The sequence below is a fragment of the Balaenoptera physalus genome, assembly GCF_965194825.1.
Source record: "Balaenoptera physalus genome assembly, chromosome: 5".
Lineage (NCBI taxonomy): Eukaryota > Metazoa > Chordata > Mammalia > Artiodactyla > Balaenopteridae > Balaenoptera > Balaenoptera physalus.
In genome coordinates this window covers 9,116,737-9,142,844 of record NC_138884.1, presented here as the reverse complement: position 1 = coordinate 9,142,844, position 26,108 = coordinate 9,116,737, and the positions used below count along the sequence as shown (strand labels likewise).

Sequence of the window (26,108 nt, the reverse complement as noted above, 5' to 3'; positions counted from 1 at the left end):
TCCTGGTACTTCCTGGAGCCACCATGAAAGATGGAAATTTCCTTTATAAATGTAAATTTCCTTTACTAAAGGGGAAATTTATACTCTACTTTTAGGCAGGGGGAGGTGAAGAGCTTTTTCTGCATCTCCTGGTCGTCAGTTGCCTTTAGCTCAAAACAATCCAAAGAGGTGTATTTTGGGGGTCGCATATTCTGGTACCCTTCATTGACTATACAAAAATACCATCTCTAATGTTTTAACAAGAAACAAAATTGGTTATTCATGGGTGAATATTAATAAAATTATCAGTTCATTATTACACAGTATTTGGCTCCCAGGAGCATTAGCAACTGATCAGGAAAATGGGTAGTGTTAAATTCATTAAACAAGGAGGCCCTTAGACTGAGGTGGCTTTAACGCCTTAGTAGCCTAAGTAAGCAAGCCAAAACCTAAATCTGTAGTGCCCTAAGGTTAAGACATGAAAACCTAAGGACAACCAACCGCAAAGCCAAAGAGACTTCCCCAGATAAGGTAACTGTTTAACCTGTAGCCAATCAAATCATCTTCTTGCTTGGCTTTCACATCTTCTCTATAAAATCTTGCCTCTAGCTGCACTCCTAACCACTTCCGGTTTGGTGCTGACCAATTCCAATCAGTTTTTGCTCCAACTCTTAACATCTGTAATACGCCTCAATTCAAGTTGTAACGGTTCCAGTTCAGTGGTTCATTAGCCTAAGTCGCAAATGGTTTACGTCCTCACTTTACATTTTATAAGGCCCCCTGCGACCTATCCACCCACAGCCTTGTGACCCATCTTGAGGATAATTGCCCGATAGTGACTACTATCAAATAGTTCAAGTCTTTAAAATATAAAGTGAAATAAAAAGGAGCTCAACTTAATGAAGTATGGAGTGTTGCATCCACTTGATTCTTTTGGACATTATGCAGTGATCCCGCATGTTGAGTATATGTACATTTGTACTACATTTAGCCATGCTTCAGAGATGCAAAAAGCAGAAATAAATAATTCTAAAGAAGTAAACTGCTGGCTTTATTCCTAATCAACTGTGGTAGGATGTGGAATGGTATGGTTTTCAAATAAAAGTCCAAGGACTGTATTAGCACCAAACATACGCATATTCTTCAGGACAGCCTAACTGACCTTGCTTATCATATGCCTGTGAATCACAGTCTATTATAATAAAAGGATGTAGCAAAGTCATGATGTTCTCAAATCCTGGACATGCAGTTTGCAACTGCTTAAAAAGAAGGTCAAAATGCCATACATAATTACAAGTGTTTTAGACTTCCAAACTTAAAATTTCTCATGTCAACAGTTCTTGTGGCCAAAAGTTTTCACATTTGTGAGAGCAAAGCCCTTCATGATCTGGTGTCTGTATGTTTGAGATACTGCAATACATGGTACTATATTACTGATGAACAGATTCAAAAATAACTTAATTGTATTTAAAACTCAGCCACCAAATCGCTCCATCAAAAGAAAAGGCCAAAAGATATGTACTAGAATGTTTATAGTAGCACTATCTGTAATAGCTCCAAACTGAAAACTACCCCAATGTGCATCAGAAGGATGAATTCAAAGGTACATTTACAGAATGAAATAACATGAATAATCTACAACTATATGCAACAGTATGGAAGAATCTCATAAGTATAAAGTTGAATAAAGAGCCAAACACAGAAGAGTGTATACTTCGTGATTCTATATGTATCAAGTCCAAAGACAGGCAAAACTAATCTATGTTGTTGAAAGTCATGATAGGCAATGACCGGAAGGCAGTAAGATGCAGTCCCTGGGTGTTTATAATGTTCTGTTTCTTGATCTGGGTGGTGGATACACAGGTGTGTTCAGACTGTGAAAATTCACTGAGCTGTATACATTTGGGATATATGCACTTATATATATATAGAGAGAGAGAGACACACACACACACACATAACAGGGTGGGAGAGGGGCTTTCTGTAAATAAGATTGCCTTGTCTGATGGTTCAGATATGCATGTGTATGCGTGCGTGTGTGTGTGTGTGTATATATATGGCTTCAATAAAATGATTAAAGAACAGAAAATTCCAGGGAGCCCTGGTTTCAGAACAGTTGTCCGGGGACTGGGATACCTAATATGTCAAAACAAGCTAATAATTTATCTTTAAAATCTCTGCTTTTCTCTACCTCCAGTGATATCACCATAGTTTAAAACAGGTCATCTCACACCTTGGAGCTCCTCTGATTTAGTCTCCTAACCAGTCTCCCAATAACCTGTTCACCTACACATTAACCAAAGCAGTTTAAAGTCTAAACCAGATCCTTTTTCTCCTTTGCTTAAAATGCCTCAGTAGAGTCTCCTTATATTTAAAATGTAAAGCAAATTCCAAGTCTTGGCTACATCCTCTGGCCTCTGTCTACCTCATTTCCTTCTGTCATGCTGCTCTCTCCCTCCCTCTAAACTAGACCCACACTGGCCTTTCTGTTCTTCCAAAATGTCAAAGCTGTCCCACCTCAGGACATTTGCTCTGCTGTCCCCTCTGCCCAGAACAATCATCACTTTCCAGGTTCCATGGCTGACTGATCTTCTCACTCTTTGCTTAAACGTTATAAAGTTCTTATAGAACAACCCTCTCTAGCTAACCTCAACTTCCTCTGTATCCACATCTGTTTATTCCCTTCCTTGACATGATTTGTTATGTTATCTGCTTGTTTACCTCTGTCTTCTCCCTCTTCCTCCTCTTTAGACTGGCAGCTTTATGAAGGCATCTATCATGTCTATTTGTGTCAAGATTTATCTCCAGTGCCTGGCACACAAAAGGTCCTCCCTAAACACACAGAAATACTTGTGGAATAAATGAATCAACATTCTCGAGTGGAGTCCCCTGGCCGTCCACTGATTAGGACTCCGGGCTTCCACTGCAGGGGGCAGGGGTTCCATCCCTGGTGGGGGAACTAAGAGCTCGCATGCCACGCGGTGCAGCCCAACCCCCCAAAAATAAATAAATAAATAAATAATTTTTTTTAAAAAGTGCAAAAACCCCCACACATTCTCAAGGGATCACGAGATGCCTGTTCAGTCACGAAGAACGGTGCCCTGTGAGTTTTTCAAAGAATAGCAATGAAACCAGATGCCTTTCATTACCTCCGCCCAGGCAAAGTGTTGGCATTCCGTTCTGGCTTTCCTAGTTGTCACTACCGCTCCACTGCCCCAAGCGACACACCTCCTCTCCTCAACCCCCTGGCTAGGGACCAAATTTCTCGACCTCACCCACCGCCGAGGCGCTCCCTCATTGGCCAGAGCGCCACGGCCTTCGGAAGGGCCGACATCCCCGCGAGCCACCACTGGCCCAAGTCGACGTCGCTCTGCGGTGCGCTGCTGAAAGTCAGCCAAGTCCAACTGCCCTTGCGGGGAGGCTCGGTCCCGTCAGAACCTGTGATTGGCTGCGACCGAGAGCCCGGGAGGCGGGCGCGCCTCGTTGCTGAGCGCGGATTGGTCGGAGCTGCCATCAGTCAGCGGGAACAGACTTCTCCCCTCTCCATCTGGCAGCTGCCCGAGAAAAATTCTCGAGAATTTCCAGCAGATGAGCCAGCGGCTGTGCTAACTGCTTGCTCCAGAGACTGGAAACATCGGAGAAGGCAGCCTTATTTACAGAAAACCCCTCTCCCGCCCTCCGTTAGCTAATTAAAATTTTTCCAGGGGCATTGCCATCACGAGGTAAGAGCCTGGAGAGTGTACTTCATTTATTTAACCGTTTATGATACTTACGGACGCGGGCACAGCCCACTGCTCCCGGTCCGCGGAATGGAGGGTAAACGGAGGAGGGTTCCCCAGGGAGGGCAGGGGAGCGGAAATATCTGTTTAGTTCCCCAGCCCCTTCAGTCCGAGCCCGGCGGTCAGTGCCTGGGTTCTCTGTGCGCAGCTTGCTTTCTTTTTGAGGTCTGGAGCAGCATGTCCGGGCGGGGCCCACCTTGGCTGAGCCACCGGCTGCCGGCATTTCCTGCGGAGCCTGCGCGCTCGGCCTGAACTTGACTGCGAGCTGGAGGCTCCTGCCGAGCGAGGGTGGTGGGCCGGGCTGGAAGGGGGGAGGGAACCATGGAAGGGTCGATGGACGGGAAGCAGGGGCCGCCCGCCCTCGCTTGCCTTTAGCGAGGCCCCGAGTCGCCTAGCGCCAACCCCCGGACGCGAGGATGCTGCGGGGGTCAGCGCCTTGTCGCCGCTGCAGCTGCGGCCGGGCCGAGGGAGACGTGGCGGCGGCCGGAATCTGTCCGCGGAGACTGTGGTTGGGAGGCGGGGACCGGGCGGCGGAAGGTGCGCGAGGGAACCCAGCCGGCCGCAGTGCCGCGCGCCGCGCCGGCGGGAGGCTGCGCTCGCTGCGGTGTATCGCCCTGGGTCGCTCAGCTGTCCGGGCCAGCGAGCCAAGCCCAGGATCCCGAACTGTCCAAGGGTGAGCTTTTCAGGGGATCGGAGGAGAGAAGGATGCAGAGCCCTGGCTGGGGTCGATCTGAGGACGTGGGTCTTGCTTTGCCAAGAGCGCACTATAATCTCAAGGCCTTGAGGCTGCTGACGGCTTCTTTCGCAGCCGCTGTCTGTAGATTAGAGATTTCCCCAGGAGATGACAAAGGCGAGACTCCGGGTGGCAACAGCCAGGGAATTTGGAGTCTCTAAAGCTCCACGGGCCTTTCTGAGCTTCAGACTGGGAGCCTCTCCGGTCCTTGCACACTCCGCCAGTGCGGAGGAAAGAAGGAGGTGGTCGGCGCTTTCAGAATTGGGCAGCTAAGGTGACAGATTATGATGGTCTTGAAAGACAGCGATAGTGTCGTAGTCTAGGAGAAAAAAAGCCTCAGTTATAATTTTTCAGGATTTTTTTCTTGCAACCTTAGTCGGTTTCTGTTGTTCACCAACACAGGCACCTACTTCCCTTGACTGGAATCTTAAAGAAGAGGGAGAGGGGGAGAGGTGCTGGTGATAGAACGTAAAGGAAAATTCTTCTTCTTTATTTTTTAAATTTACTGAAAATTTAATGTGTAGATCTCACCGTTGTATTAGGTGCTCTAGAGGAAATGAAAAAGGATAAAATACACACCTTATACTCAGTTGTTCTGGAAAATTCTTCTTAAATGAACGTTTGGAATATGGTCTGTATCCACATTAACTGAAATGTTTTACAAGATATTTATGGAATTAGAATGATGAATACTTTTCATTGCTCCCATGTTCTTTTCTCTATTCACACATCCAAATACATATGTTCACATCAAACCTAAGAGGAGTCATTGGAGGTTTCTGTTGTTTTTGTTTCCTCCCTCAGGTAGACTAGTAGATTTTCTTTCCTTCCTCCTAGCAGGGTACTGGTAAAGAGGATATTGGAGTCCAAATTTCCTGAAATACATTCTGCAGGTTTCCATAATATTTGAATTGATTGGGATGAATTTTTTTTTTCTAGAGTGGTTAAAGAATTATTTTAAGAATATTAAAATTAACTGTGTTTCCATTGTATAAGTTACTGATATAAAGATACCTGAGTGCCACTTTATAATGGGCAAATGTGAATACTTCGTTAAATATTTTTGCTAGAGGGATAAATCTAAGCAAGTTTCAGTAGTACTGATCCTTAGAACTCCTGAGTAATTTTGGCATGTGCTTAACATGACAGCAATAAACTGCACTTTTTACCTGCTTTCAACAGTCAGGAGCAGTTTAACTCAAATCCCAAGTGCACGCTGCTGCCAGAGGCTGTGAGCGCCTCCGTTTTCCAAAAGTACATTTGGACAGCTCCAAGGTGTTTAAATCATTGCGGGATTATAAAATTGGAATAAGATGAAAATGTAAAATAGGCATAGCAGTCTTGTAGCTGTATATGTGGCTTTTCTTCATCGCTCACCCCCGCCTTTTATTTTTAAACAAAGTGTATACTTCAAAAGTTTACTACAAACCAAATGCCTTTTTTTTTTTTTTTTCCCCTTTCTGATGCTTTTCACCTGAGATCTCCTGCTCTCAGGATGTGGCTTTTCACCAGCGCTCTACTGTGGAATCTCTGTGTCTACTCTTGTGGAATCCCCCCTGCTAGTCAGCGTTGTTCAATCAGGGGTCAACTTTGTTCAATTGTCAGAGTTCTGTGTCAGGACTTCAGAGTATCAGATTAACCAAAGCATTGAGGAGGAGGAAGATGGAGGCCTGGTCACACAAATGAATGTTAAAATGATGAAAATGGAAAGTATTTTCAGCGTTTATTTATTGTCAGTATGTAGAATATATGCAGGCTCACACTCACACGTTTTAAAAAATTCATGTGATTAAAGTAAATCCTGAGCCATACATTTCGTTTTGATTGGGGTGTAAAAAAGAATTTGGAAAACAGTTTGGCCTAGGTGGAAGAAAAATGTCCATTTTTTCTCCTTACGTTATATGACTATTAGTATAGCTAGGCTGCTTATATAAATAACCTGCTATGTAGCTAGGACTCCAATCCAGTTATTTGTCTTTATTTTCTTGCTTAGTCTAGTTTTTAAATTTTATTTTTGCTGGTAGAATATAATGTGCAGCATATAATGTGTTCTTGGGCTCTTGGTTCATTTAACTTTTCCTCTGACATTTTTGTGTCTTCCAATGTCTTTCAAGCAGAATTACTTCTGCCCTTTGACTCTTCTGGATTACTTTGACTTTCAAAGACTGAATGTAAATGTTCAAATGAAAATAAGCTAGCCTTGATTTCCGATTGAGAGATTGACATAAAGGGTTCCTGAATAACTATTTTTGGTTTGCAGAACGATAAACCCATGCCCATTTTTAATTGCTGAACTGACATATAATAAAAATATTTCTTAGGTGTTTGTCAGTTTGTTCTCTACCATTTTTGTTATAAAGAACACTTTTTTTTTTAAGGCTTTTGTTTTTTCCCCACAGTAGAAATTCTACTTGCTAGTCAGCGCCTCGTCATTTCCAGGGCATGGGTGGGGGTGGGCTATGACGGCTGATTTGTAGTTTGAAGCTCTGAAGGAAACTTCTTGATGTGCAGGTTTAATTCAAAGTTGTTCTTTAGCTTGGGAACACAGGTCCTCTTTGAGTTGTTCCCTCAGATTAGTAATGATTTAGTTATATTGCGTAAGGCGAAGGAGACTGAACCACTTCTTTAGACACTCGCCTGCTTGCATAAGTGACGCCGACCTTGTTTTGTAAACTGGCGATATATCTGGGTTACATTTCATCTACCCCAATAGCCAATAGTGTGCCTTAAAGTAAATATTTTCCTGTGACTATTCTGCTTACTATCTGAGATGATTGTATAAATAAGGAATGAGGAAGGAGGCCAGGTTGAAGACTGATTTTACTTTATGCAGGCGTCAAGAAACTGCTCAAGCTGCATGTTTTCATTCTTAAATAATGTTTCCAGCGGATATATGTTCCCTGATATGAGTGCAGCTCTGTTCATTTTATTTATTTTACTTTTGGAAGAGAGAGAGGGAAAAAAAAAGAGACGAGTATCCTAGAAGAGCTGCAGAAAACTTAATATTTACTAGTTTGGAATTCTAGAACTCTTGCTTAAAGTAGGTGTGTCACTACAGAGTGGCACAAGGCTGAGTATGGTGTACATGCTTTGGACTGAAGCCAAAAGAATAGTACTTTGCTAATTTCTGGTGCACTCTTCAAATGTGAATGTTTTCTAATAAACATATTTAAAGTTTATTTTTTCTATAACATAAAGCTGCTTTGTGAATTATCTCCATCAAGAATTAGTACTTAGTTCTCTTACTTGCTAGATTGTATTATACTTTGAAAGTTCTCCACAAGTTTACCTTTATTTGACACAGTTTTTGGTTTTGAATAACATACAACCTTCAAACAGAAGCAAAGGAGTAAACACCTCTTTTTTTGGTAATGGGATGTGGTTTCCCTTTGATAACCGGAGGTGCTACGTCTCCCCCGACCCCAGTACTGTCATAAAAGAAGTGTTTCAGGCTTTAGTACATGCAATTAGCTGAAAGGCCAAGAGGGAACGGCCTCCTAAGTCTTTTGCGACCCATTAATAGTTTGGGAGGCCGTTTTCCTTCTAAATTCTGAGAAGGCAGGGCTCAGATGACTTGCATTGCTTAGGTATCCAAGGGCGTGCTTTGGAACCTCATTCGTTCCTTCTGCTGCTTTACTTACTGAAAGGAGTAATGGTCCTTCCTACACACAGCTAGACTGATGTCCAAAAACTTATTTGAAAATGATTGTTTCAAATCTGTAATGCATTTTCTTGTAGATGGATTCAAGCTGGGCTTTTTGTGTGTGTTCATGTGTGCCTTTTGGGGAGACACATTTTTTTCAAATTCATTTTTTTATTGTGAAACAATTCTAACGTGCAGTTGAGAATAATATAACACCTGTATACCCTCCGCCGGCATTATCAAATCGTCACATTGTGCTATTTTTTACAGTTGGTTTTTAATTCATAAAGTAACGGAACGAAACACTATGGACACGAATTTCTGCTTAGAACCTTATTTGTATGGCAGACTGCCAGAAACACAGCCCTTCCTGCAGGGGTGTAGGAATTTCCGCTGCAAACGCCCAGGGGAGGCTTTCGGACGAGCTGCAGCTGTTAATGTAAATGCGTAGATCAGTGGCTCATAAATCAGGGCTGCTTGTCGCACGCGCAGTTCCCCCCAGTTCCTGAGATCACACACATGAGAGCTGGCTTATCCTTGTGCCTCTGGCACGTGTTTGCACGAGCCAACTTACATTAACCAGAAAAATAAAGTTTAGTAAGTTGAGAAATCTTAAACTGAACTGAGATCCTAGATGGTATCTTTGCCAAAACTTGGGCACTCTCTTGAGTACAAAACTATCATAAATATTCTATTAACCAGTTTTTTAAAAATTTCTAACTCTCGTAAGAGACTTTGTTATTGTTAATATTTTTCCCCACCTTTTCTTCAGAGCAATGGAGTTGATGAAGGGAAGACTATTTAGTTACACCTGTTTTCTATATTCTCGCTACTCAAAAGTGTGGGCCTGCCTGACCAGCAACTTGTTTGCGGGACCAGGGAGCTGGTTTGAAATACGGCATCTCAGGCCTCACCTGACAGACGGAATCAGAATTTACATTTTAGCAAGATCCCCAAGTGATTGTAGGTTGAAGTTGGAGAAGCACTTGTTCTTTGTGAGCTGTGCACGTTGTCAAAGTTTTACAGAATTTAAACCCTGTGAATGGGGTTGGTAAATCAATTCTTTTTTGATCCACGATTCTTAGAAGTAGGCTGTTAAGTGCCACCTTCTTTACAGACTTCATTCTTGGTACTATCTAATGATGTATCAGTTATATTTGAGATTACTGATGGAGTCTCTCTCTCTGTCTCTCTCTCTGTCTGTTTCTTTCCACTCAGTTGCATCGTTTTTCTGGAAGGCAGCCCACTGCTGTTCCATTGACCTTTCCCTCATTCCTGAGTCCTCTGGAGTTATGTCAACAGCTGCCTTACTTACTTTGGTTAGAAGTGGTGGGAACCAGGTGCGGAGGAGAGCGCTGCTCAGCGCCCGCCTGCTGCAGGACGACAGGCGGGTGACGCCCACGTGCCACAGCTCCACTTCGGAGACCAGGTGCTCGCGGTTTGACCCTGATGGTAGCGGACGACCAGCCACGTGGGATAATTTTGGCATCTGGGACAACCGCATCGATGAGCCGATCCTGCTGCCGCCCAGCATTAAGTACGGCAAGCCGATTCCCAAAGTCAGCTTGGCGAACGTGGGCTGCGCCTCGCAGATTGGCAAACGAAAAGAGAACGAAGACCGCTTTGGCTTTGCTCAGCTGACAGACGAAGTCCTGTACTTTGCGGTGTATGATGGCCATGGCGGACCTGCGGCGGCCGACTTCTGTCACACCCACATGGAGAAATGCATCCTGTACGTACGAATGATACGATGACGTTCACTCTTTGCAGTGTGCCTTATGCTTCCTGTTTAAACTTTCACCTTTTGGCTGAGACATTCACTGTTTTTTGTCTGTTTTATGTATGTACGTAGGTATGTTTCGCTGCGTTGGGTCTTCGTTGCTGCGCGCGGGCTTTCTCTAGTTGCGGCGAGCGGGGGCTGCTCCTCGTTGCGGTGCGCGGGCTTCTCATTGCGGTGGCTTCTCTTGTTGCGGAGCACGGGCTCCAGGCGCGTGGGCTTCAGTAGTTGTGGCACGCGGGTTCAGTAGTTGTGGCGCACGGGCCCAGTTGCTCCGCGGCATGTGGGATCTTCCCGGACCGGGGCTCGAACCCCTGTCCCCTGCGTTGGCAGGCGGGCTCTCAACCGCTGCGCCACCGGGGAAGCCCCCGCATTCACTGTTAGGGTAGTTATTTGAGCGCTTTCACACTATTGTTTTATGAATAAGCCGTTGCCCTTGAGTCACGCCAGTTATCACAGATGATTATTACCGCTGCAGAAATATGTATGTTTTAACAACTGCCTTGGTGAGAGCATTGACCAGAATCTGCAGCACTTGACTTGTGATCATTTCAAGTGAATTAACATAACAAAGTACATGATCTCATGTCCTCTGAGAATCTGTGAGTAGCATTTACTCCTATCAGTGCAGGGCACATAGTGCTTCAAGAAGTGGTAATTATTCTTCCAAGTGGTGTGAGTAGCTTGGAATACTTGTTGAAAACAGCTTTAGATGATTGGCATTAGAATGGGGAAAATGCTTTGAATGAGGGTGCTTTGGAGCTCTTTAAAAAGTTTATTTACAGCAATTATTATTGATGTATTTTTGAGGGTCGCACTACTGCTAGAATTAAAAGAGGGGGAGAACATGTGACAGTCATGACCGTGTGACTCTTCTTCCCAAGCATAGTTATTCATACCGTTCATCAGTTGATTTATATATATTTTGCCTTATTCCACAAAGGAACTCAGTGGCTTAAATTTAATACAAAGGAACTCTTGACTTCTCAGCGTTGTGACAGTGAGGATTAAATTTTTAAGGATGGAGACTTGGGCTTTTATTTTATTGTTTTTAAAGGCTTATCTCTGTGCCTGATTCTTTCTCAATTTGATTCGTTAATATGTGGATCTTAAGCCTCTGAAAGGCAAGCCACGGAGGTCCATTGTATGGAATGACTGCTAGCTGGAGGGACCAAGAGGAAGGCTAGAAACCTATTGTCAAATGATTGTTTGGGGCTCTTTTTTCCTCTCCACGAAGGGATTTGCTTCCTAAGGAGGAGAACTTGGAAACTGTGTTGACCTTGGCTTTTCTAGAAATAGATAAAGCCTTTGCAAGGCACGCCCACCTGTCTGCTGATGGTAAGTAAAGCAATCTCTTTCCTTACTGTCCTGGGGCATTTCAGGGAAAAAGGAAACACTTTAAGCCCTTTAGGGGTGGGAATTTTAATGTAAGTTTATTTGTAAGGATGCTTATGTTGAAAATGATTTTTTAAATGAAGAATCACTTCAAATGTTATTTGGAATCCAAACTAAATCCACTTTTAAATGAAATATATTGGAGATTGTTTTAGAAATTGGAGCTCCAAAATGGTTCTGATATTGAATTTCAATTTTAAAAAGATTAAAAAACATTTTTTAATCTGTTTGATTGCTTGTTTTACGGGCAAGAGGTCTGTACTGTGAGAGGGTTTATTTTTTAGAGGAATCTGATGAGCAAGTACTGAAATTCACTATAGGGTAATCTCATCTAGCCAGAGAATAAATGTCCACACCAGAAGAAAATTGCTAATTGGTCCTCAGTAGAAAAGGACAATGGCTAATATTCACTACTCTGTAAAATTAGAAGGAAGATATTTTTTTCTTCCATTTCTTAAAAAAAAGCGTGATCTTGCAGCTTTCCTGTGGTAACTAGTTGACATTTTTTGTATTTGTTAAACACAAGGCCATGTCAGCTGAATTTTAGAATTTGTGTACCGTATGACCTTACATTTTGAAAGTAAAATGTTTCTGATTTTGACTAAATTTATCAAAACCATTTCAGGAAAATGTAGCTGATGTTTTTTGGTTAGCTGGCCCCCCAATTTATTGCTCAGAAAGTTAATCTTGAAAACTTCTGCAGCAACCATTTAAATGTATGCATATAGACCTCATAACCGATTTGAAAATGAATCATGCAGTAACATTAATCTGTGTTTTGTTCATCCTTTTGTTTAAAGGAGGTCAAAGTGTACACAGCAATGTTATTTTTATAATTTTCAGTTGGAGTGCGTAGGGCTGGAGATTCTCGCCATTTCGCAGATAAGGAAGTGAAACTCAGAGAGAGGTAAAAGGTCAGTTGCAGAGTTAGGGCTGAGATATTCCTGGCACCCACCGTGGCCTCTCTCATGGGCACATTTAATGATGAGTATTAGAGACGATGACTCTAGGAGGGGTCTATTTGCCATTTTAAGAAGTTCTTCCTCCTCTTTGTCGAGAACCTTATCACCATCATACTTCTCCAAAAACCATTAGGGTCCACTCTCTTTGTTCAGTTCAGGGATTTATTTTCTCGTTTGTAGATTATTCAGGCCCATTTTCTCTGCTTCGTTCCTTTGGACTTTTTTTCCGCCTTCCAGCTGGCCCCTCACCTTGTGAAAATAAGGGTTGAGAGACGGTAGATTTTAGCATAAGATTCTGTACTTGTTCCTCGTGGGTAAAACATACAAAAGTGAAGAGATTCTGTACTGGTTCCCCGTGGGTAAAACATACGAAAGTGAAGAAGACATCAAAACACTTTCTTATAGTTGTATTTTTATAACGCTGAATATTGGTATGCTCTTATCTCATCCATAAGCAGGTCGGCTGTGTATCACATCACGAAGTTTATCGGCCCGTAGTGCAGGTGGTGTGCCCCAGCTGTTGTGTAAATAGGTAGAGCTCACTGGGCAAGGTTTTCAGAAAGGAATGTTCAAGTTTACCATGGGAATGTGGCCAACAGTCAAAAACCATTAACCCTTCACGGGTGCAGTCAGCCCTTTTGTAAAGGATCTACTTGACCAAGATGCTTAAAACAGTGATAGATTTGGTATAAAATGTGAGAGTACTCCTTTCATTTATTAAATAATAAATTACAGTTAAAGGGAATTTCGAACTTAGGGAGAGAATTGACTTAACTTGCCTACCTTAAAAGAACCTTTCTAAAGATACCTTTCTCACATCAATTCAGTTGTGCAAAGAAATTCATCATAAAAATGTACTTCATTTCTAATAATGAAATGAAAATGTATTTATTTAACTTAGTTCCTCTGTCACATACTTTGAGTTAATGATCTCAGACCTTTCATAAGATATTCTAAAATTTATTTTTCATTTAATGGCCATTTGCTTGCAAGTATAATGGAGCATGACAGAATGATGCTTCGTGTACTACTAAAAGAAAAAGAAAGGGTCTGTTATGACATTGTTGTTCTTAAGTCTTACTTTGGATGCATTCTTATAGATCAATTAGTCTGTGTGGTTTTTTTTTTAAGTAAGTATTTTGAGAACAACTTTAAATTTATTCTTAATCAGTTGCCAAGGCTTTCAAAGGTGGCAAAAATTGCCTTTTGATATTTGGGGGCTATTTTATCAAATATATTAAAGCCACTAAAGATGGGATGCTGTACGTTGTTTAACCTTTCAATATGTGGATTTAAAAAAAAAAAAAAAGACGTGTACCACTTCAGATTTCAAAGTTATTATTGAAATTAAAAAACATTTTTTAGTTTTTAGTAAGAACTGAAGCAGTATCAGTATTATAAGAGCGAATAATATTCTTTTTGGCATAGCTGTGAGTAGGACCGATGCTAGTTAAATAAAATTGTGAAGTAAGTGCAGTTTGCCCTCTCCAGTTTCTTTCACCTTTTCTTTTAGCATCAGCTCCATTTTCCCTCCTTGAACCCTTTCTGTGATCAGCTTGAGGGCAGGGGCCATGGCTTATTCATTTTTGAATCTCTAGGGTTCAGGACCCTGTAGAGAGTCTGGAAGGTTCTCAATAATTATTTGGACTAAACTGATCTCCACTGCCTACTCTTTCTTACCGAAGTTATTATAACTTACTCCTTGATTATCCTATAGCTGATTCAACCGAATTATTAATATAATGTATATATTTTAATGAGTTATCACTTCTAGGGGGGATTTGAGTTTTGAGTAAGGAAAGCTGAAAAGAGATTGGTTAAACCATAGGAATGAATCACTAATGCTGGAATTTCAGGTAGGGAAGAGTGCCCCACGTCATACTATTAGCTTTCTCAAAAGGAAGTGAAAATAATGAAGTGAAAATAAAACACTCTCTTCTTTTTAAGACTTTCATCCAATATCTGCATAAAATACTTCAAATTATCTCGCTAGCATTTAAAATATTTACTATTTCAGTTTGAAATGGGGGTAGTTTGAGGAGAATAAAATCAGAATGCCACTTATCAAGAAACAGCCCTTAAGAAATTGCTGGCTATTTTTATTGATTTGTTTTAGATGCATTTTCCATTTACCCTTATTTATAAATAGCTAATTTCATCGTCATCTTTGAATATTTTGTATTCATTTTATTCCAGTCATGTGTATTTTTACAATTAATGAAACCAGCCAGTAAGTTCAAATGATGTCCCATTAGTCTATTGTTTAATGAACAAATTGTCACTTAAACCAGATGGTAGAAAACTTAGATGATATCCTATATATCCGATAAACTCTTCGAAGTGTTTCTAGATTGCTTAAGATTTGAAAGCAACAAAGCTCCCCAAGAGACAAATGGATCAAAAAGAGAAGACTTGCTCTGACGTTCAGAGTGGGAGACGTTGGTGGCAGCATTGTGAGTCTCATTGGAAACTTCCATGCTCTTCATGTTACTTGATCTCTTTATGGAAGAATTAAACTAAAAAATAACCAGTGTGAGAAATGCAATGTTTTTGATTTCCCTTCTTATGTTGGAGGCAGCCAAAAGCAAAAAAATAGGGACAGCATTGAAGAGATATTCTTATTGTGCTGTTACTGCTTCAACTTGTTACTGATTTAGTGTTTATGGTTCATACATGTCTAGAATGCCCATTTTTGATAAACATTGAAACTGTATTGGTTTATACATATTATTTTTTACACAGTTGAATAATTACTAGGGGGGGTTATACTTTGAAAAGTACAGCTTTACTCTTTATGTTGCCATTCAGAATCTTGATCATTTTTCTTTTGATATATTGACCTGCAACCCTGGAGGAAAGAGAGAGCTGCAGAAACTCCCATTTTATGAATTACATAAAATTGTAAACATTCATTAGAGCTCAAGAGCCTTGCTAGCCTTTATTTAAACAATTAATTTAAACTAATCATCTACTCAAAAAATGCCTTCTAGATACTAAAATCCCTGCATTTAGCACCATTAACAAATAAGTCACTCCTTATATCTGGTATAGGAGGTGCTTTGATTCCTTCTTGATTTATACTTAAATCCCAGTAATTTGGTGGTATACTGTAGTTTACATCCTCTCTGGTATGCTTGTCAGATACGAACCATTCAGTGCTCTACCCATGAATTCCCATGAATTTTCCCTTTTGGAACTGAGACAGTTCTGATATTGATACCAAACAAATTTACAGTGCATTTTTTTCAACTCAGTAAAGGTACTGATTTACTCTTCAAGACTGACTGACTGACTGTGTGTGTGTGTGCATGAGTATGTAGATGTGTGTCTGTGTCACCACAATATGTGTCTTGGTACACATACATTTGTATATAGGTTTTCCTACCTTGCGAAGCCACAAAACTAAGAAGCGTTGCTCTGTGATGAAAAACAGACTCAACTACAAAATACCATCAACTTGGGCAAACTGAGTTTTGGAATCATTGATTTGGCATCTCCCGGAATATTATATAATTTGCTAGTGAAAGTTTCACCAAAATAAAACCCTTCCCCTTATTTTGCAGCTCTTTCTCTACCCTCCCCTGTGTTGCAGGTTTGTAATGTTTGAGCGCAATTCCTGGGTGAATTTCCTCTTTGCCTCTGTGCGTGTTATTTGTGGCAGAGAACTGTGCCCGGTCAGCAGCTCTAGACCTGGAGCCCGTGGACACTATATGCTGGGCTTCAGTGGAAAGAGAGATCTGCTTAATTTTGTCCCAGGTGAAGGAGTCCAGCGGTTCCTAGCCTGGACTACTGGAAGGTTCCCACATCCTGTTTGTCCCATTAGTTGAGATGACTTGCAGTAGAAAATGTCCAGTGAGTGTTAAGAACTTATTGAAAGATGTCTTAGTTTTATAGTTTTGTTGTTAGGGAAAAAAGTGAGAATTTTTACTTCCATGTTAAATGCAAATAAATGCTGATTTAATATTTATATTCTTAGATGCTTAGCAAACCAGAATCAACAGTTTTGAAAACTTTCCCATACATCCTGGGATTTTGGAACTGTGAAGTTGGGTTGGTTAAAAACTCAAGCTCTTTTAAATTTCCATATGGCAGAGCCATAAATTATAATCCTAAGCAGCTAAACTTGAAGTTTTCGTTTATGAAGTTTTAACTCTTGTTGTAGCCAATGAAAAACCACTTTTAAGAAAAAGCTGCTCCTGGGACTTCCCTGGTGGTTAAGACTCCGAGCTTGCACCACAGGGAACACCAGTTCGATCCCTAGTCAGGGAACTAAGATCCCACATGCTGCTGTGTAGCGCGGCCAAAAAAAAAAAAAAAAAGAAAAAAGAAAAAAGCTGCTCCTGACAGTTTAAACAAAGGAGAATACTAAACTCCCTGGACGGGTAGCATCTGAGTAAACGCCTGTGTTTTCTCGCCTGGCTCTTCTAATCATTTGAAAAGATTACAGAGGTGAAACTGTAAAGCTTCCCTTGTATAATGTTCTAGGACACTCACAAGTTGACATTTGTAATATCAACATCACTGATACACTAAAACGTTTGTGTTGTACAACAACGACATGTAATGTATTTTAGTTTTGCCAAGATGATACTACTTTGGCACAGCAGTTCCAAAATCAAAAGAGATAAATGGGAAGATAGTGCAACCTATAAATGCTCGTTCTCCATAAAGTAAATTCGGCACGGATATAGAAGATTAAGCAGGGTTTATTCATGTTTTTTTCCATTTTCCTCTTCTGATTAAAGCAGGCATTTTAATATACTGATTGGAAAATACATGCATATATATCTTTCCAAAATGCATTACTGCTGTTTTTAAAATTGTCTTAAAAAAAAAATGGGAAAGACTGAGCCTCAGTCAGTCAACAGCACTTCATTTTTCCTAAATCTGCCTTTGAAGTCAAAATCATCTTTAGATGATCACCTGAATATTTTACTTAGATGCTTTAAAGAATTAACCATGTTACTGAAGATAATACCTGCTTTAAATGCTATCTTTTTTGATTTTTTTCAATTTCCTTTCCTTTTTAGCCCATAATTTCACAGTATTCTCGCTTTGACAAGGCTCAATGCACCCTCAAAAACTTTAACAAGTGGTAAAGAACTTAGGGCAGACACTGTTAGAATACACCAAAGAAAGATGCAAAAATGCACTTTGGATTGGATGGAGGAAATAGCGGTGACCTCCAGCCAAGCAACATGTAATTTTGTTATTGGTCAGAGGAAATTAATATTCTTGGAGCGCTCTGGGCCCAGGGCTTGACCACAGGACTGGCACTTGGCAGTACTGTCCTGCATGTGGGGACAGACTGATTGTTTTAGATCCCGCTGGAGCTACAAGTGTGAACTATACCAAGTTTATGGGAAACTAGAATGAATTTCGTTCCCTGCCCTCCAGATTTACTCCTAATATAATGACGGCTGTACCTTTGTTTCATGTCTGGGGAGGACAAAGAAGAAAAGAATGTGGACCTTTGCCCATTTTAGGATTTTTTTTTTTTTTTTTTTTTTTTGGTGAACATTTGTAAAATTAAAACAGGTGTAGAAGGAAAGAATATAAAATATAGTACTTGAAGAGCCCATGGTGCACTTGGCATATCTTGCTTATTTAGCCTGTTAACTGATAATAATTTCCCACGATAGGGGTACGAAATGGAAGAAAAACGCTGAGTGTATAGATCTTAGAAAAGTTGGCTTGCCTGAATGGGCTCTGTAGACCCAAATCATCCTGCCATATTAGCCAATCTAATTAAAATGTAACACCCTGAATCCCAACACCTGATGTACACACAGAGGAGTAATAATGATCTATTCAAGTGAACCCTACTGCATAGAAATAGAAGCCATTTGGAGACAGTGATGCATTTTTTACCAAATTAGGTTAGCAACTTCTTCTGTTTGCATGGAGCCTTGTTACTGAACAAAACACCTCTTTCTCTGCATGCTCTTACTTACGTACTTCATTTGCATTTTATTTGCATAGCTCTAGTTAAATTAGAATGATACATTTCAGCATTAGTTTAACATGCCTGTGCTTTATCTTGTAATAAGAAGTCCATACCCAGTCATTTGACTGTCACTGACCTGTACTCTTTTTCATCACGTTTGCAGCGACCCTTCTGACCTCTGGGACTACCGCAACAGTAGCCCTTTTGCGAGATGGTATTGAACTGGTTGTAGCCAGTGTTGGGGATAGCCGAGCTATTTTGTGCAGAAAAGGGAAACCCATGAAGCTGACAATCGACCACACTCCAGAAAGAAAAGATGAAAAAGAAAGGTACCACCTCCACTGGTCAATCTTTCTATAAGGATGGTATTCATATCGTTCAAGATAGAGATAAAACCTTGCATTTTAAACTGATTTTATGCTTAAGTTTAACGGAGCCTTGGTCTTCTGGGTAACACGGCATAGTCTTTTAACTTTTTTTGACCAGGATTAAGAAATGTGGCGGTTTTGTAGCTTGGAATAGTTTGGGACAGCCTCACGTGAACGGCAGGCTCGCGATGACCAGGAGTCTTGGAGATCTGGATCTTAAAACCAGCGGTGTGATAGCAGAACCGGAAACAAAGAGGATTAAGGTAAGAAAGGACGTGCAAACCCTTGATACACAGGCGAGGAATGAATGCAGGATTGTCTCCAGCCGCAGGCTTTCTTGGAAGCCTTAACGGAAGCCAGAGTGACTTTTATTCTTAGTTTTTGAAAAACTATCTATTTATTTATTTATTTATTGTTTCGGGGCTGCGTCGGGTCTTACTTGTGGCGCTTGGGATCTTTTCCTTGCGGCACGTAGGCTCTTCCTCGCGGTGCGTGGGCTCCTCTCTCGTTGTGGCGCTCGGGCTCCAGAGAGCATGGTCTCAGTAGTTGCGGCGCACGGGCTTAGTTGCCCCGCGGCATGCGGGATCTCAGTTCCCCGACCAGGGATTGAACCCGCATCCCCTGCGTTGGAAGGCGGATTCTTAACCACTGGACCGCCAGGGAAGTCCCCAGAATGGCTTTTAAAAAGAAGTTATTAATGGAAGGATAGATAAACTTTTCAGAGAAAATAAGATAGTACTTTCCTGGCCTAACGTATGATGAAGTGTTGGCTTTGTCTCACCCTGCTGTGGAATGTGCCCGGAAGCATCACGGAACTGCCCTTCCTCACCTGCGCCTCGTCATTCAGCATCACCCTCCCTTGGAAGATGAGCCTGACTTCCTTTTTCCACCAAGCTAAATAATTGTCCCACCTCTCTTGCTGTGACATCTTCTGCTTGCTACTAATCATTGCCCCCATTACGCTACACTTCCCCCAGCATACACCCAGTGGTGAGCTGACACTTCACCTGTGCCAACCCCCCGCCTGCTCTAGTACCTGGCACATTACAGTGTAGGCTCCCAGTAATGGCAGCAAATGATTGTTAATTTATTGAACAATTTTATGTCTTATAGATATCCCACTTATATTCATTTCGTCTAACAAATACTTACATAGCAGTTTACTATGTGCCAGGCTCTGTTCAAAATAGCTACTCCTACCCCATTTTACAGAGAAAACAAATCTGGAGCATATACACTTCAACCTACCTATGTTTGCCCAGTTGAAAAAGGTGGGTTTCACACCCAGGAAGCCTGGCTCCGGAGACAGTGCTCTCAGCCGTTACATCAAGCTGCCTGTCAGCACTTAGCTATCTGGCTTCTGCCTCCATGGTGTTACTAAGTAAATGTTAGGTTTGTCCTCCCTGACTGATGCTAAATGTTGCTATTTTTGCCCTAAATGCAGGCCTTCCATTTTCACTCTGTTTGCCTACAAGCTCTGAAACACGGACGACCACTCAGAAAACAGATAAAATTGTTGAATTATGAAGATTTTTCTAAGGCTGAGCCTAGTTTATAATCCTGTGCATTTGGTTCTGATTGCAGCTACATCATGCTGATGACAGCTTCCTGGTCCTCACTACAGATGGAATTAACTTCATGGTAAACAGTCAAGAGATTTGTGACTTCGTCAATCAATGCCATGATCCCAATGAAGCAGCCCATGCAGTTACTGAACAGGTGACACCGCAGAGCTTCTGCTAGAGAAGTCCCAGGGCGGGGAGGAGAGGACAAAGCCAGGTGCAGGTTTCGGTGCAGCCTGGAGGGGCCACCACTGACTGGAGATTTCTTTGAAATCTTGCGTTTTAGATTTAGTATTACATTGAATTTTACGCTTGACTCCATAATATTTCCAATTAAAAATTTTTTTACAATTCTTCCAAGTAGTTAAGTAAAATTAATATGCCAAGGAAATGAGCTACGTTTATTTTTTGGCTTTGTACACATTTTGAAATGATAGTAACAGCATTGGTAAATTATAACATTAGCAAATACTAATGTCACTGTGTGTCAGGCACTCTTCTATTCATATGTATTTAACTCATGTAATTAATCATCATGATAACCCTCTGAGGCTGGAGCTAGAATTATCCCTTCTTCACAGAGGAAGAGAGCAGAGGCACAGAGGCCGAGACATTAAGTAACTTACTCAAGATGGCAAGATTGTCACGTTGCAGAACTGGTCTTCAAACCCAGACAGCCGAGCTCCTGAATCCAACCACTAGACCATTTTAAACTAGACTGCTCCACATGAATATCCGATATAGAATCACTGTAGCATAGTCAATTTCTGGTTTTGAAAAATGGGTGTGTAAAAACAAACAAATACAAAAAGGTGTATGGATGAGTGGTATGTCGGTGTGCCAGTCAGAGCTAAAATTTGGAAGCTGGATAATATCCAGTAAAAAAAAAATGTAAAATTTCCATGTGTTAATACTCTGTTTGGATAGATAGCTCTTTTTTTTTTTTTTTTTTTTAACTTTATTTATTTATTTATTTTTGGCTGCATTGGGTCTTCATTGCTGCATGCAGGCTTTCTCCAGTTGTGGCGAGCAGGGGCTACTCTTTGCTGTGGTGCACAGGCTTCTCATTGCGGTGGCTTCTCTTTGTTGCAGAGCATGGGCTCTAGGTGCGCGGGCTTCAGTAGTTGTGGCTCACGGGATCAGTAGTTGCGGCTCACGGGATCAGTCGCTGTGGCTCGCGGGCTCTAGAGAGCAGGCTCAGTAGTTGTGGCGCACGGGCTTAGTTGCTCCGCGGCATGTGGGATCTTCCCAGACCAGGGCTCGAACCCATGTTCCCTGCACTGGCAGGCAGATTCTCAACCGCTGCGCCACCAGGGAAGCCCCTATATCACATATTTTTTATCAATCTTTTTCTTCAGAGTTTTGACCTCAGGCTCTGAGGTATTTTCTTTTTTTTTAATAAATAAATTTATTTATTTATTTTTGGCTGCGTTGGGTCTTCGTTGCTGCGTGCGGGCTTTCTCTAGTTGCGGCGAGCAGGAACTTCTCTTCGTTGTGGTGCGCGGGCTTCTCATTGCGGCGGCTTCTCTTGAGGAGCACGGGCTCTAGGTGCGCGGGCTTCAGTAGTTGTGGCATGCAGGCTCAGTAGTTGTGGCTCGCGGGCTCTAGAGCGCAGGCTCAATAGTTGTGGCACATGGCTTAGTTGCTCCGCAGCATGTGGGATCTTCCCGGACCAGGGATCGAACCCAGGAAGTCCCAGGCTCTGAGGTCTTTTGAAGTACATTTGCTGTAATCCCAAGCACTTATTAATGCTGACTATATAATTTGCTATTTGCATTAGTTCCTAAAATTGATTTATAATTCCACTGTAGGAAGTTTAGTTTATGCCAATTTTCTGTTTTGTGTAGACTGTAATAAACTTTCTTACAGTTTTCTATCTTTATACACATCCATTTCCTTAGGTTATTATTTCTTTAAGCTAAATTCCTAGGAGCAGAATTGCTAGGTAAGAGCTAACACTGAATCCTTAGCCCTGCATTAGTGCCTATGTTAAATGCTTTACATGTGTTTTCTTCTTCAGGAGCTACATATCTTGTACCTTAGTCCACTGGTGTATTTATTGCCAAAACTGCTACAGTGGCATATAGTTAATGCAGTTGTTTGGGACATTAGTTATCCTATATGCAATTGATACAAACCACTGTGAAATAATTGCGTTAGTCACTATGTTTTAAACCAGTTTGGCCTTCCAGAGAAAGGCTGATTTCTTTTTGTACAAACTCTGATTTCCATTGTTCATCTCTTCCTTCCTGCCGTAACTTGCAGGCAATACAGTATGGTACTGAAGATAACACTACTGCAGTAGTAGTGCCTTTTGGTGCTTGGGGAAAATACAAGACCTCTGAAATCAACTTCTCATTCAGCAGAAGCTTTGCCTCCAGTGGACGATGGGCCTGATCACTTGCTGGGACTTGGGAGTTTCTGTGCAGTTTTTCACTGATTGTGTCAAGAAACTGATAAGATTTTAAAAAGTCGACTGTACCAAGGTGACCCTAGGACTCACTAGATCAGTACACAAATCACTATAAACTTAGTAACCATCTACATAGTAGTTTTTCGTAAGTACCTGTCATATTTATGTTCAACTAACTGTACATAACTCAGTATAAATACGTGTAATTCAGCTATTGTGAATGAGTCTCTGAGTGAGCAAATGAAAAATGGTTTTGATACACTTGCTGAGTGTTAAATTTCTATATGAATTTCTTTTGATCATTTCTGATCTTTATTCATTTGACCAGGTTCTTGGCCTTCAAGTTCTTCAAAACTAGTCAGTATTTTGACAGCTACTCAATGGTTATCTGCAAGTGTTTATTTTTAATAACTGTACCAAGCAGTAAGTATGAAAACTGAGTTCTCTGTTACTGTATTTTGTACTCTGGATCACCTACTGGTGAATGTAACAATGCAAAAGAAATTAATTCAGCTAACATGACACTGCTAAGCTGTATACATATGTACAACAGTGCACTTACGTATTTCAACTGTGTCACCAGGTCTCTCCTGCCCCCAGTCAATTCATTCCTGTTTTTCTGTAGGTAAGAATGCTATATAGCTATGACCCTTCCTTCATATCAGAAAAGAATGTCCAGGCTAAGAGTTCTTTGGTCAAAGCTATACAGAGTTACGTACTGACAGTATCAAGTATTTTGTATAACGTTTCCATTTGTTATCTCGAATTCTCTGTTTTGTGTTTTGTATACAGTATGTTTATATCACTTTTTGTATAGAGTAAGCAAGTCGGATAATTTGTCAGTAAAAATAATCCCACATTGACTGATAACTGCTACAGACATAGCTTGAGGTTTATGTCTCCGTTTTCTAAGACTCCTAAGAAAGAATAAATCTTAAAAAAAAAAAAGCCTTATCTATTCCAGCTTGCTATGTAATTTAGGAGTATAAAACTATATTTCCTTATATCTGTGTGTAAGTTTGCTGTTAAAATGTGAATCTCTAAGTGTGTGTATGGAATTACATCTGCAGTTTATTTCTGTGGACAGTGTAAATTTGTTGTATGTGTAGGTGTATGTACATATGTATATTTTAGACTAATGGACAATGAAAGGGAACAATCCTGCATAGCTCCTTCACCAGTTAGCTTTCAATTATTGATATGTTTATCTCTAGGAACTCTTGACAAACTGAGGGAAGTTTCAGAGTGGAGAGCCAGTGGTTACTGGGAGATAAGGAAAGAGATTAAAAATGGCTGTAGGAGATATTTTGTGGTGGGTAACTTATGTGGAAAAACCTAGGAACAGAACAGCATTTGAAGCTACATTGCTATATTGTAATTTGCATATAAAATAATAGGATGTGAGAAAAATACTGAAGTGTTAAGAACGACGTGGAGTTCTGTGGAAACAAAAGAAAAACCAAAACGATAAAGTTGATGTACCTTCAACTCTTAGTTTTCAGGTTGACTTTTCTTTAAGTTTTACTCAAGGCTTATTAGAAGGAAGAGGGCACAACATCAATATTCACATCTCCCCTTTTGGGGAATGGAAGAAAATAAATCTTGAGTTTTCCTGCCTGTATTAATCAGGAATTATCCTTTGGGAAAAAGTGGTATGGAAATATTTCAAGGTTTTTTTTTTTTTTCCAAGAAAGTTTGGTAAAAGAAAGAAAAACATTACAAGAAAGGATACGGTCTCCTATTCATTGCCTGGGAAGTGAGGAACCAAAGGTAGGCTAAGAAACCTGGAAAACTTTCTCCCTCTTTCTGAGTAGGGTCTTGGGACATAAACATGGAAGCTACATTTAGGAGTATGGAGAGTTTCCAAACTAACAAGCAAACAGAAACTCTAAAGCACAAGATGACCTTCTAAAAATGTAGGTTTTATTTTTGTTTTGAATTCTTCACATTGCTATTCCTCTCTTTTACTTTAAAAAACAAGTGTGGGAGTGATGTTGTTGACTTCAGAGGTTTAAGAGTCACTGACGCATTGGGTGGATTGCCATCTGTGACAAAGAAGAATTTGTAGGACATGCAGGCCTTGGTCTGGAGTGGATTTTGCTCTGCTCAACCTGAAAGTTTTTAAAACCTGAAACTAGTCAGCTTTGACTAAATCATAAAAACACACTAGTGTCTGTTTTTCAAGCCACAATGTTGAAGTATAACTTATAGATTATTATAATCCATAAAAGATAAGCATACACGTATTAGGCTTCTAAGTCTATTACTGGGAATTACGCAAATAGTAGTGGAACAAAAGGACTGTTCTAAATTGTTTTTTAGTTATAACTGTGAATTTGCCATGTGGCTATTACCATGTGGGTATAGGTATGGTGTAAATTATATTAATGTAATTAAACTTAAATCAATTGTATTTATGTTTGCCTTTCATTTATATGTAGTATATAAATCATCTTTCTAAAATGCGTTGCCTAACTTTATTTGCCATCATTGATTTGGCAAAATCGTCTTAAAATCATTGTGATTTTTCACAAGTATAAATTCTTAAGTACCTTATATATTCAAGTGTAAATGCAGTCCTGCTTTCCATCAACTGTTTGTTACAGACCCTTGTGTTAAGTGCGTCAAAGTTTTATGCACTTTTTCTGAAAAAATAAAGTTTTGGCAGGATCAGTTTTGAATTTCTGTACTGTATGATGGGAATTGCTTACTTTGAAGAATTGTTAGCATGTAATTTAAATAGAAATTATTTTTTCTAAGTGGAATTTAATTTTTTTTAAAACCAATCTTGGCAGAGAATGAGTAGGCCTATACTAACTCTTCAGTATCAGACAGGACATTTAGTTTTCTTTCTAAGAATGGACAAGGATTTAATTTCACAGTAATATTATAATAAGAAAACGCTTCAAGGTGCAGTGGGGGAAGGGATGGTTAAAGTTTAGCATTGAACCCTTAAACACAAACATGTATTTGTATTTTCCTTTAGCACTTGAGTTCACATACCCGCGTCTGTGCAAAGTGACATAAAATTCTGGTTGGGTTACGTTGTATTGCATTTTATTATATTCACTTATCTGGATGACTTCAGCAGAAATAAGAAGTCATGTCTTTAGAAGCCGAACTGTGTGATGACCTGCCTGTTGCTTTTGGCATCTGGAATGAGACCGCTTGACTCTCTGGCAGCTCCCCTTGGTTGTCAGATGGTTGAAATGGTCCACTGATGGTCGTATTGCGCATTCTAGGCTGTGAAGTCACGGCGTTGTTCCATCTCCAAGAATGACTCTTCTGCCACCGGATTCCTGTACAGAATTTAGCAGTTTGCTGTCTCCCAAATTAGTTTCTGCTAAAGTGCTCTTGTGTACATTTCTTTTATAATTTACCAAAGTACTAATTGGGTGTGTAGCACTTCTGGAGTGGGCTGATGTAATTGCTGCTTTGACCATTGTTTTAAAAGTATGTATTAGAGTAACTGTAAGCATCCTAAAATCATATCTCAGTGTTCAAAGCAACATTTAAATAAAGTACATGCATTAAACACTTTAAAATCAAA

General features: G+C 40.6%; 1 protein-coding gene and 1 long non-coding RNA gene across 3 annotated transcripts in view; one reads left to right on the top strand and one right to left on the bottom strand.

Moving 5' to 3' along the window:
- The window catches only part of LOC309660852, a 12,060-nt gene extending 7,924 nt beyond the window's left edge, over positions 1–4,136 (bottom strand). Inside the window, exon 1 of the long non-coding RNA XR_014263680.1 lies at positions 3,753–4,136. This is a non-coding gene — a long non-coding RNA (uncharacterized lncRNA). The remainder of the gene's footprint in view (positions 1–3,752) is intronic.
- PPM1K (protein phosphatase, Mg2+/Mn2+ dependent 1K) lies at positions 3,545–26,108 on the top strand. 2 transcript variants are annotated; one of them, XM_082461827.1, is made up of 7 exons: positions 3,545–3,701; positions 9,353–9,866; positions 11,149–11,249; positions 18,379–18,544; positions 18,702–18,846; positions 20,168–20,302; positions 22,411–26,108. In XM_082461827.1, exons 2-7 carry the CDS (start codon positions 9,427–9,429, stop codon positions 22,540–22,542), a joined length of 1,119 nt encoding a protein of 372 aa, XP_082317953.1. In that variant the 5' UTR covers positions 3,545–3,701; positions 9,353–9,426; the 3' UTR covers positions 22,543–26,108. The 2 variants fall into 2 exon arrangements, with proteins under 2 accessions (XP_082317953.1, XP_082317954.1); XM_082461828.1 differs by lacking the exon at positions 3,545–3,701 and adding an exon at positions 4,241–4,431.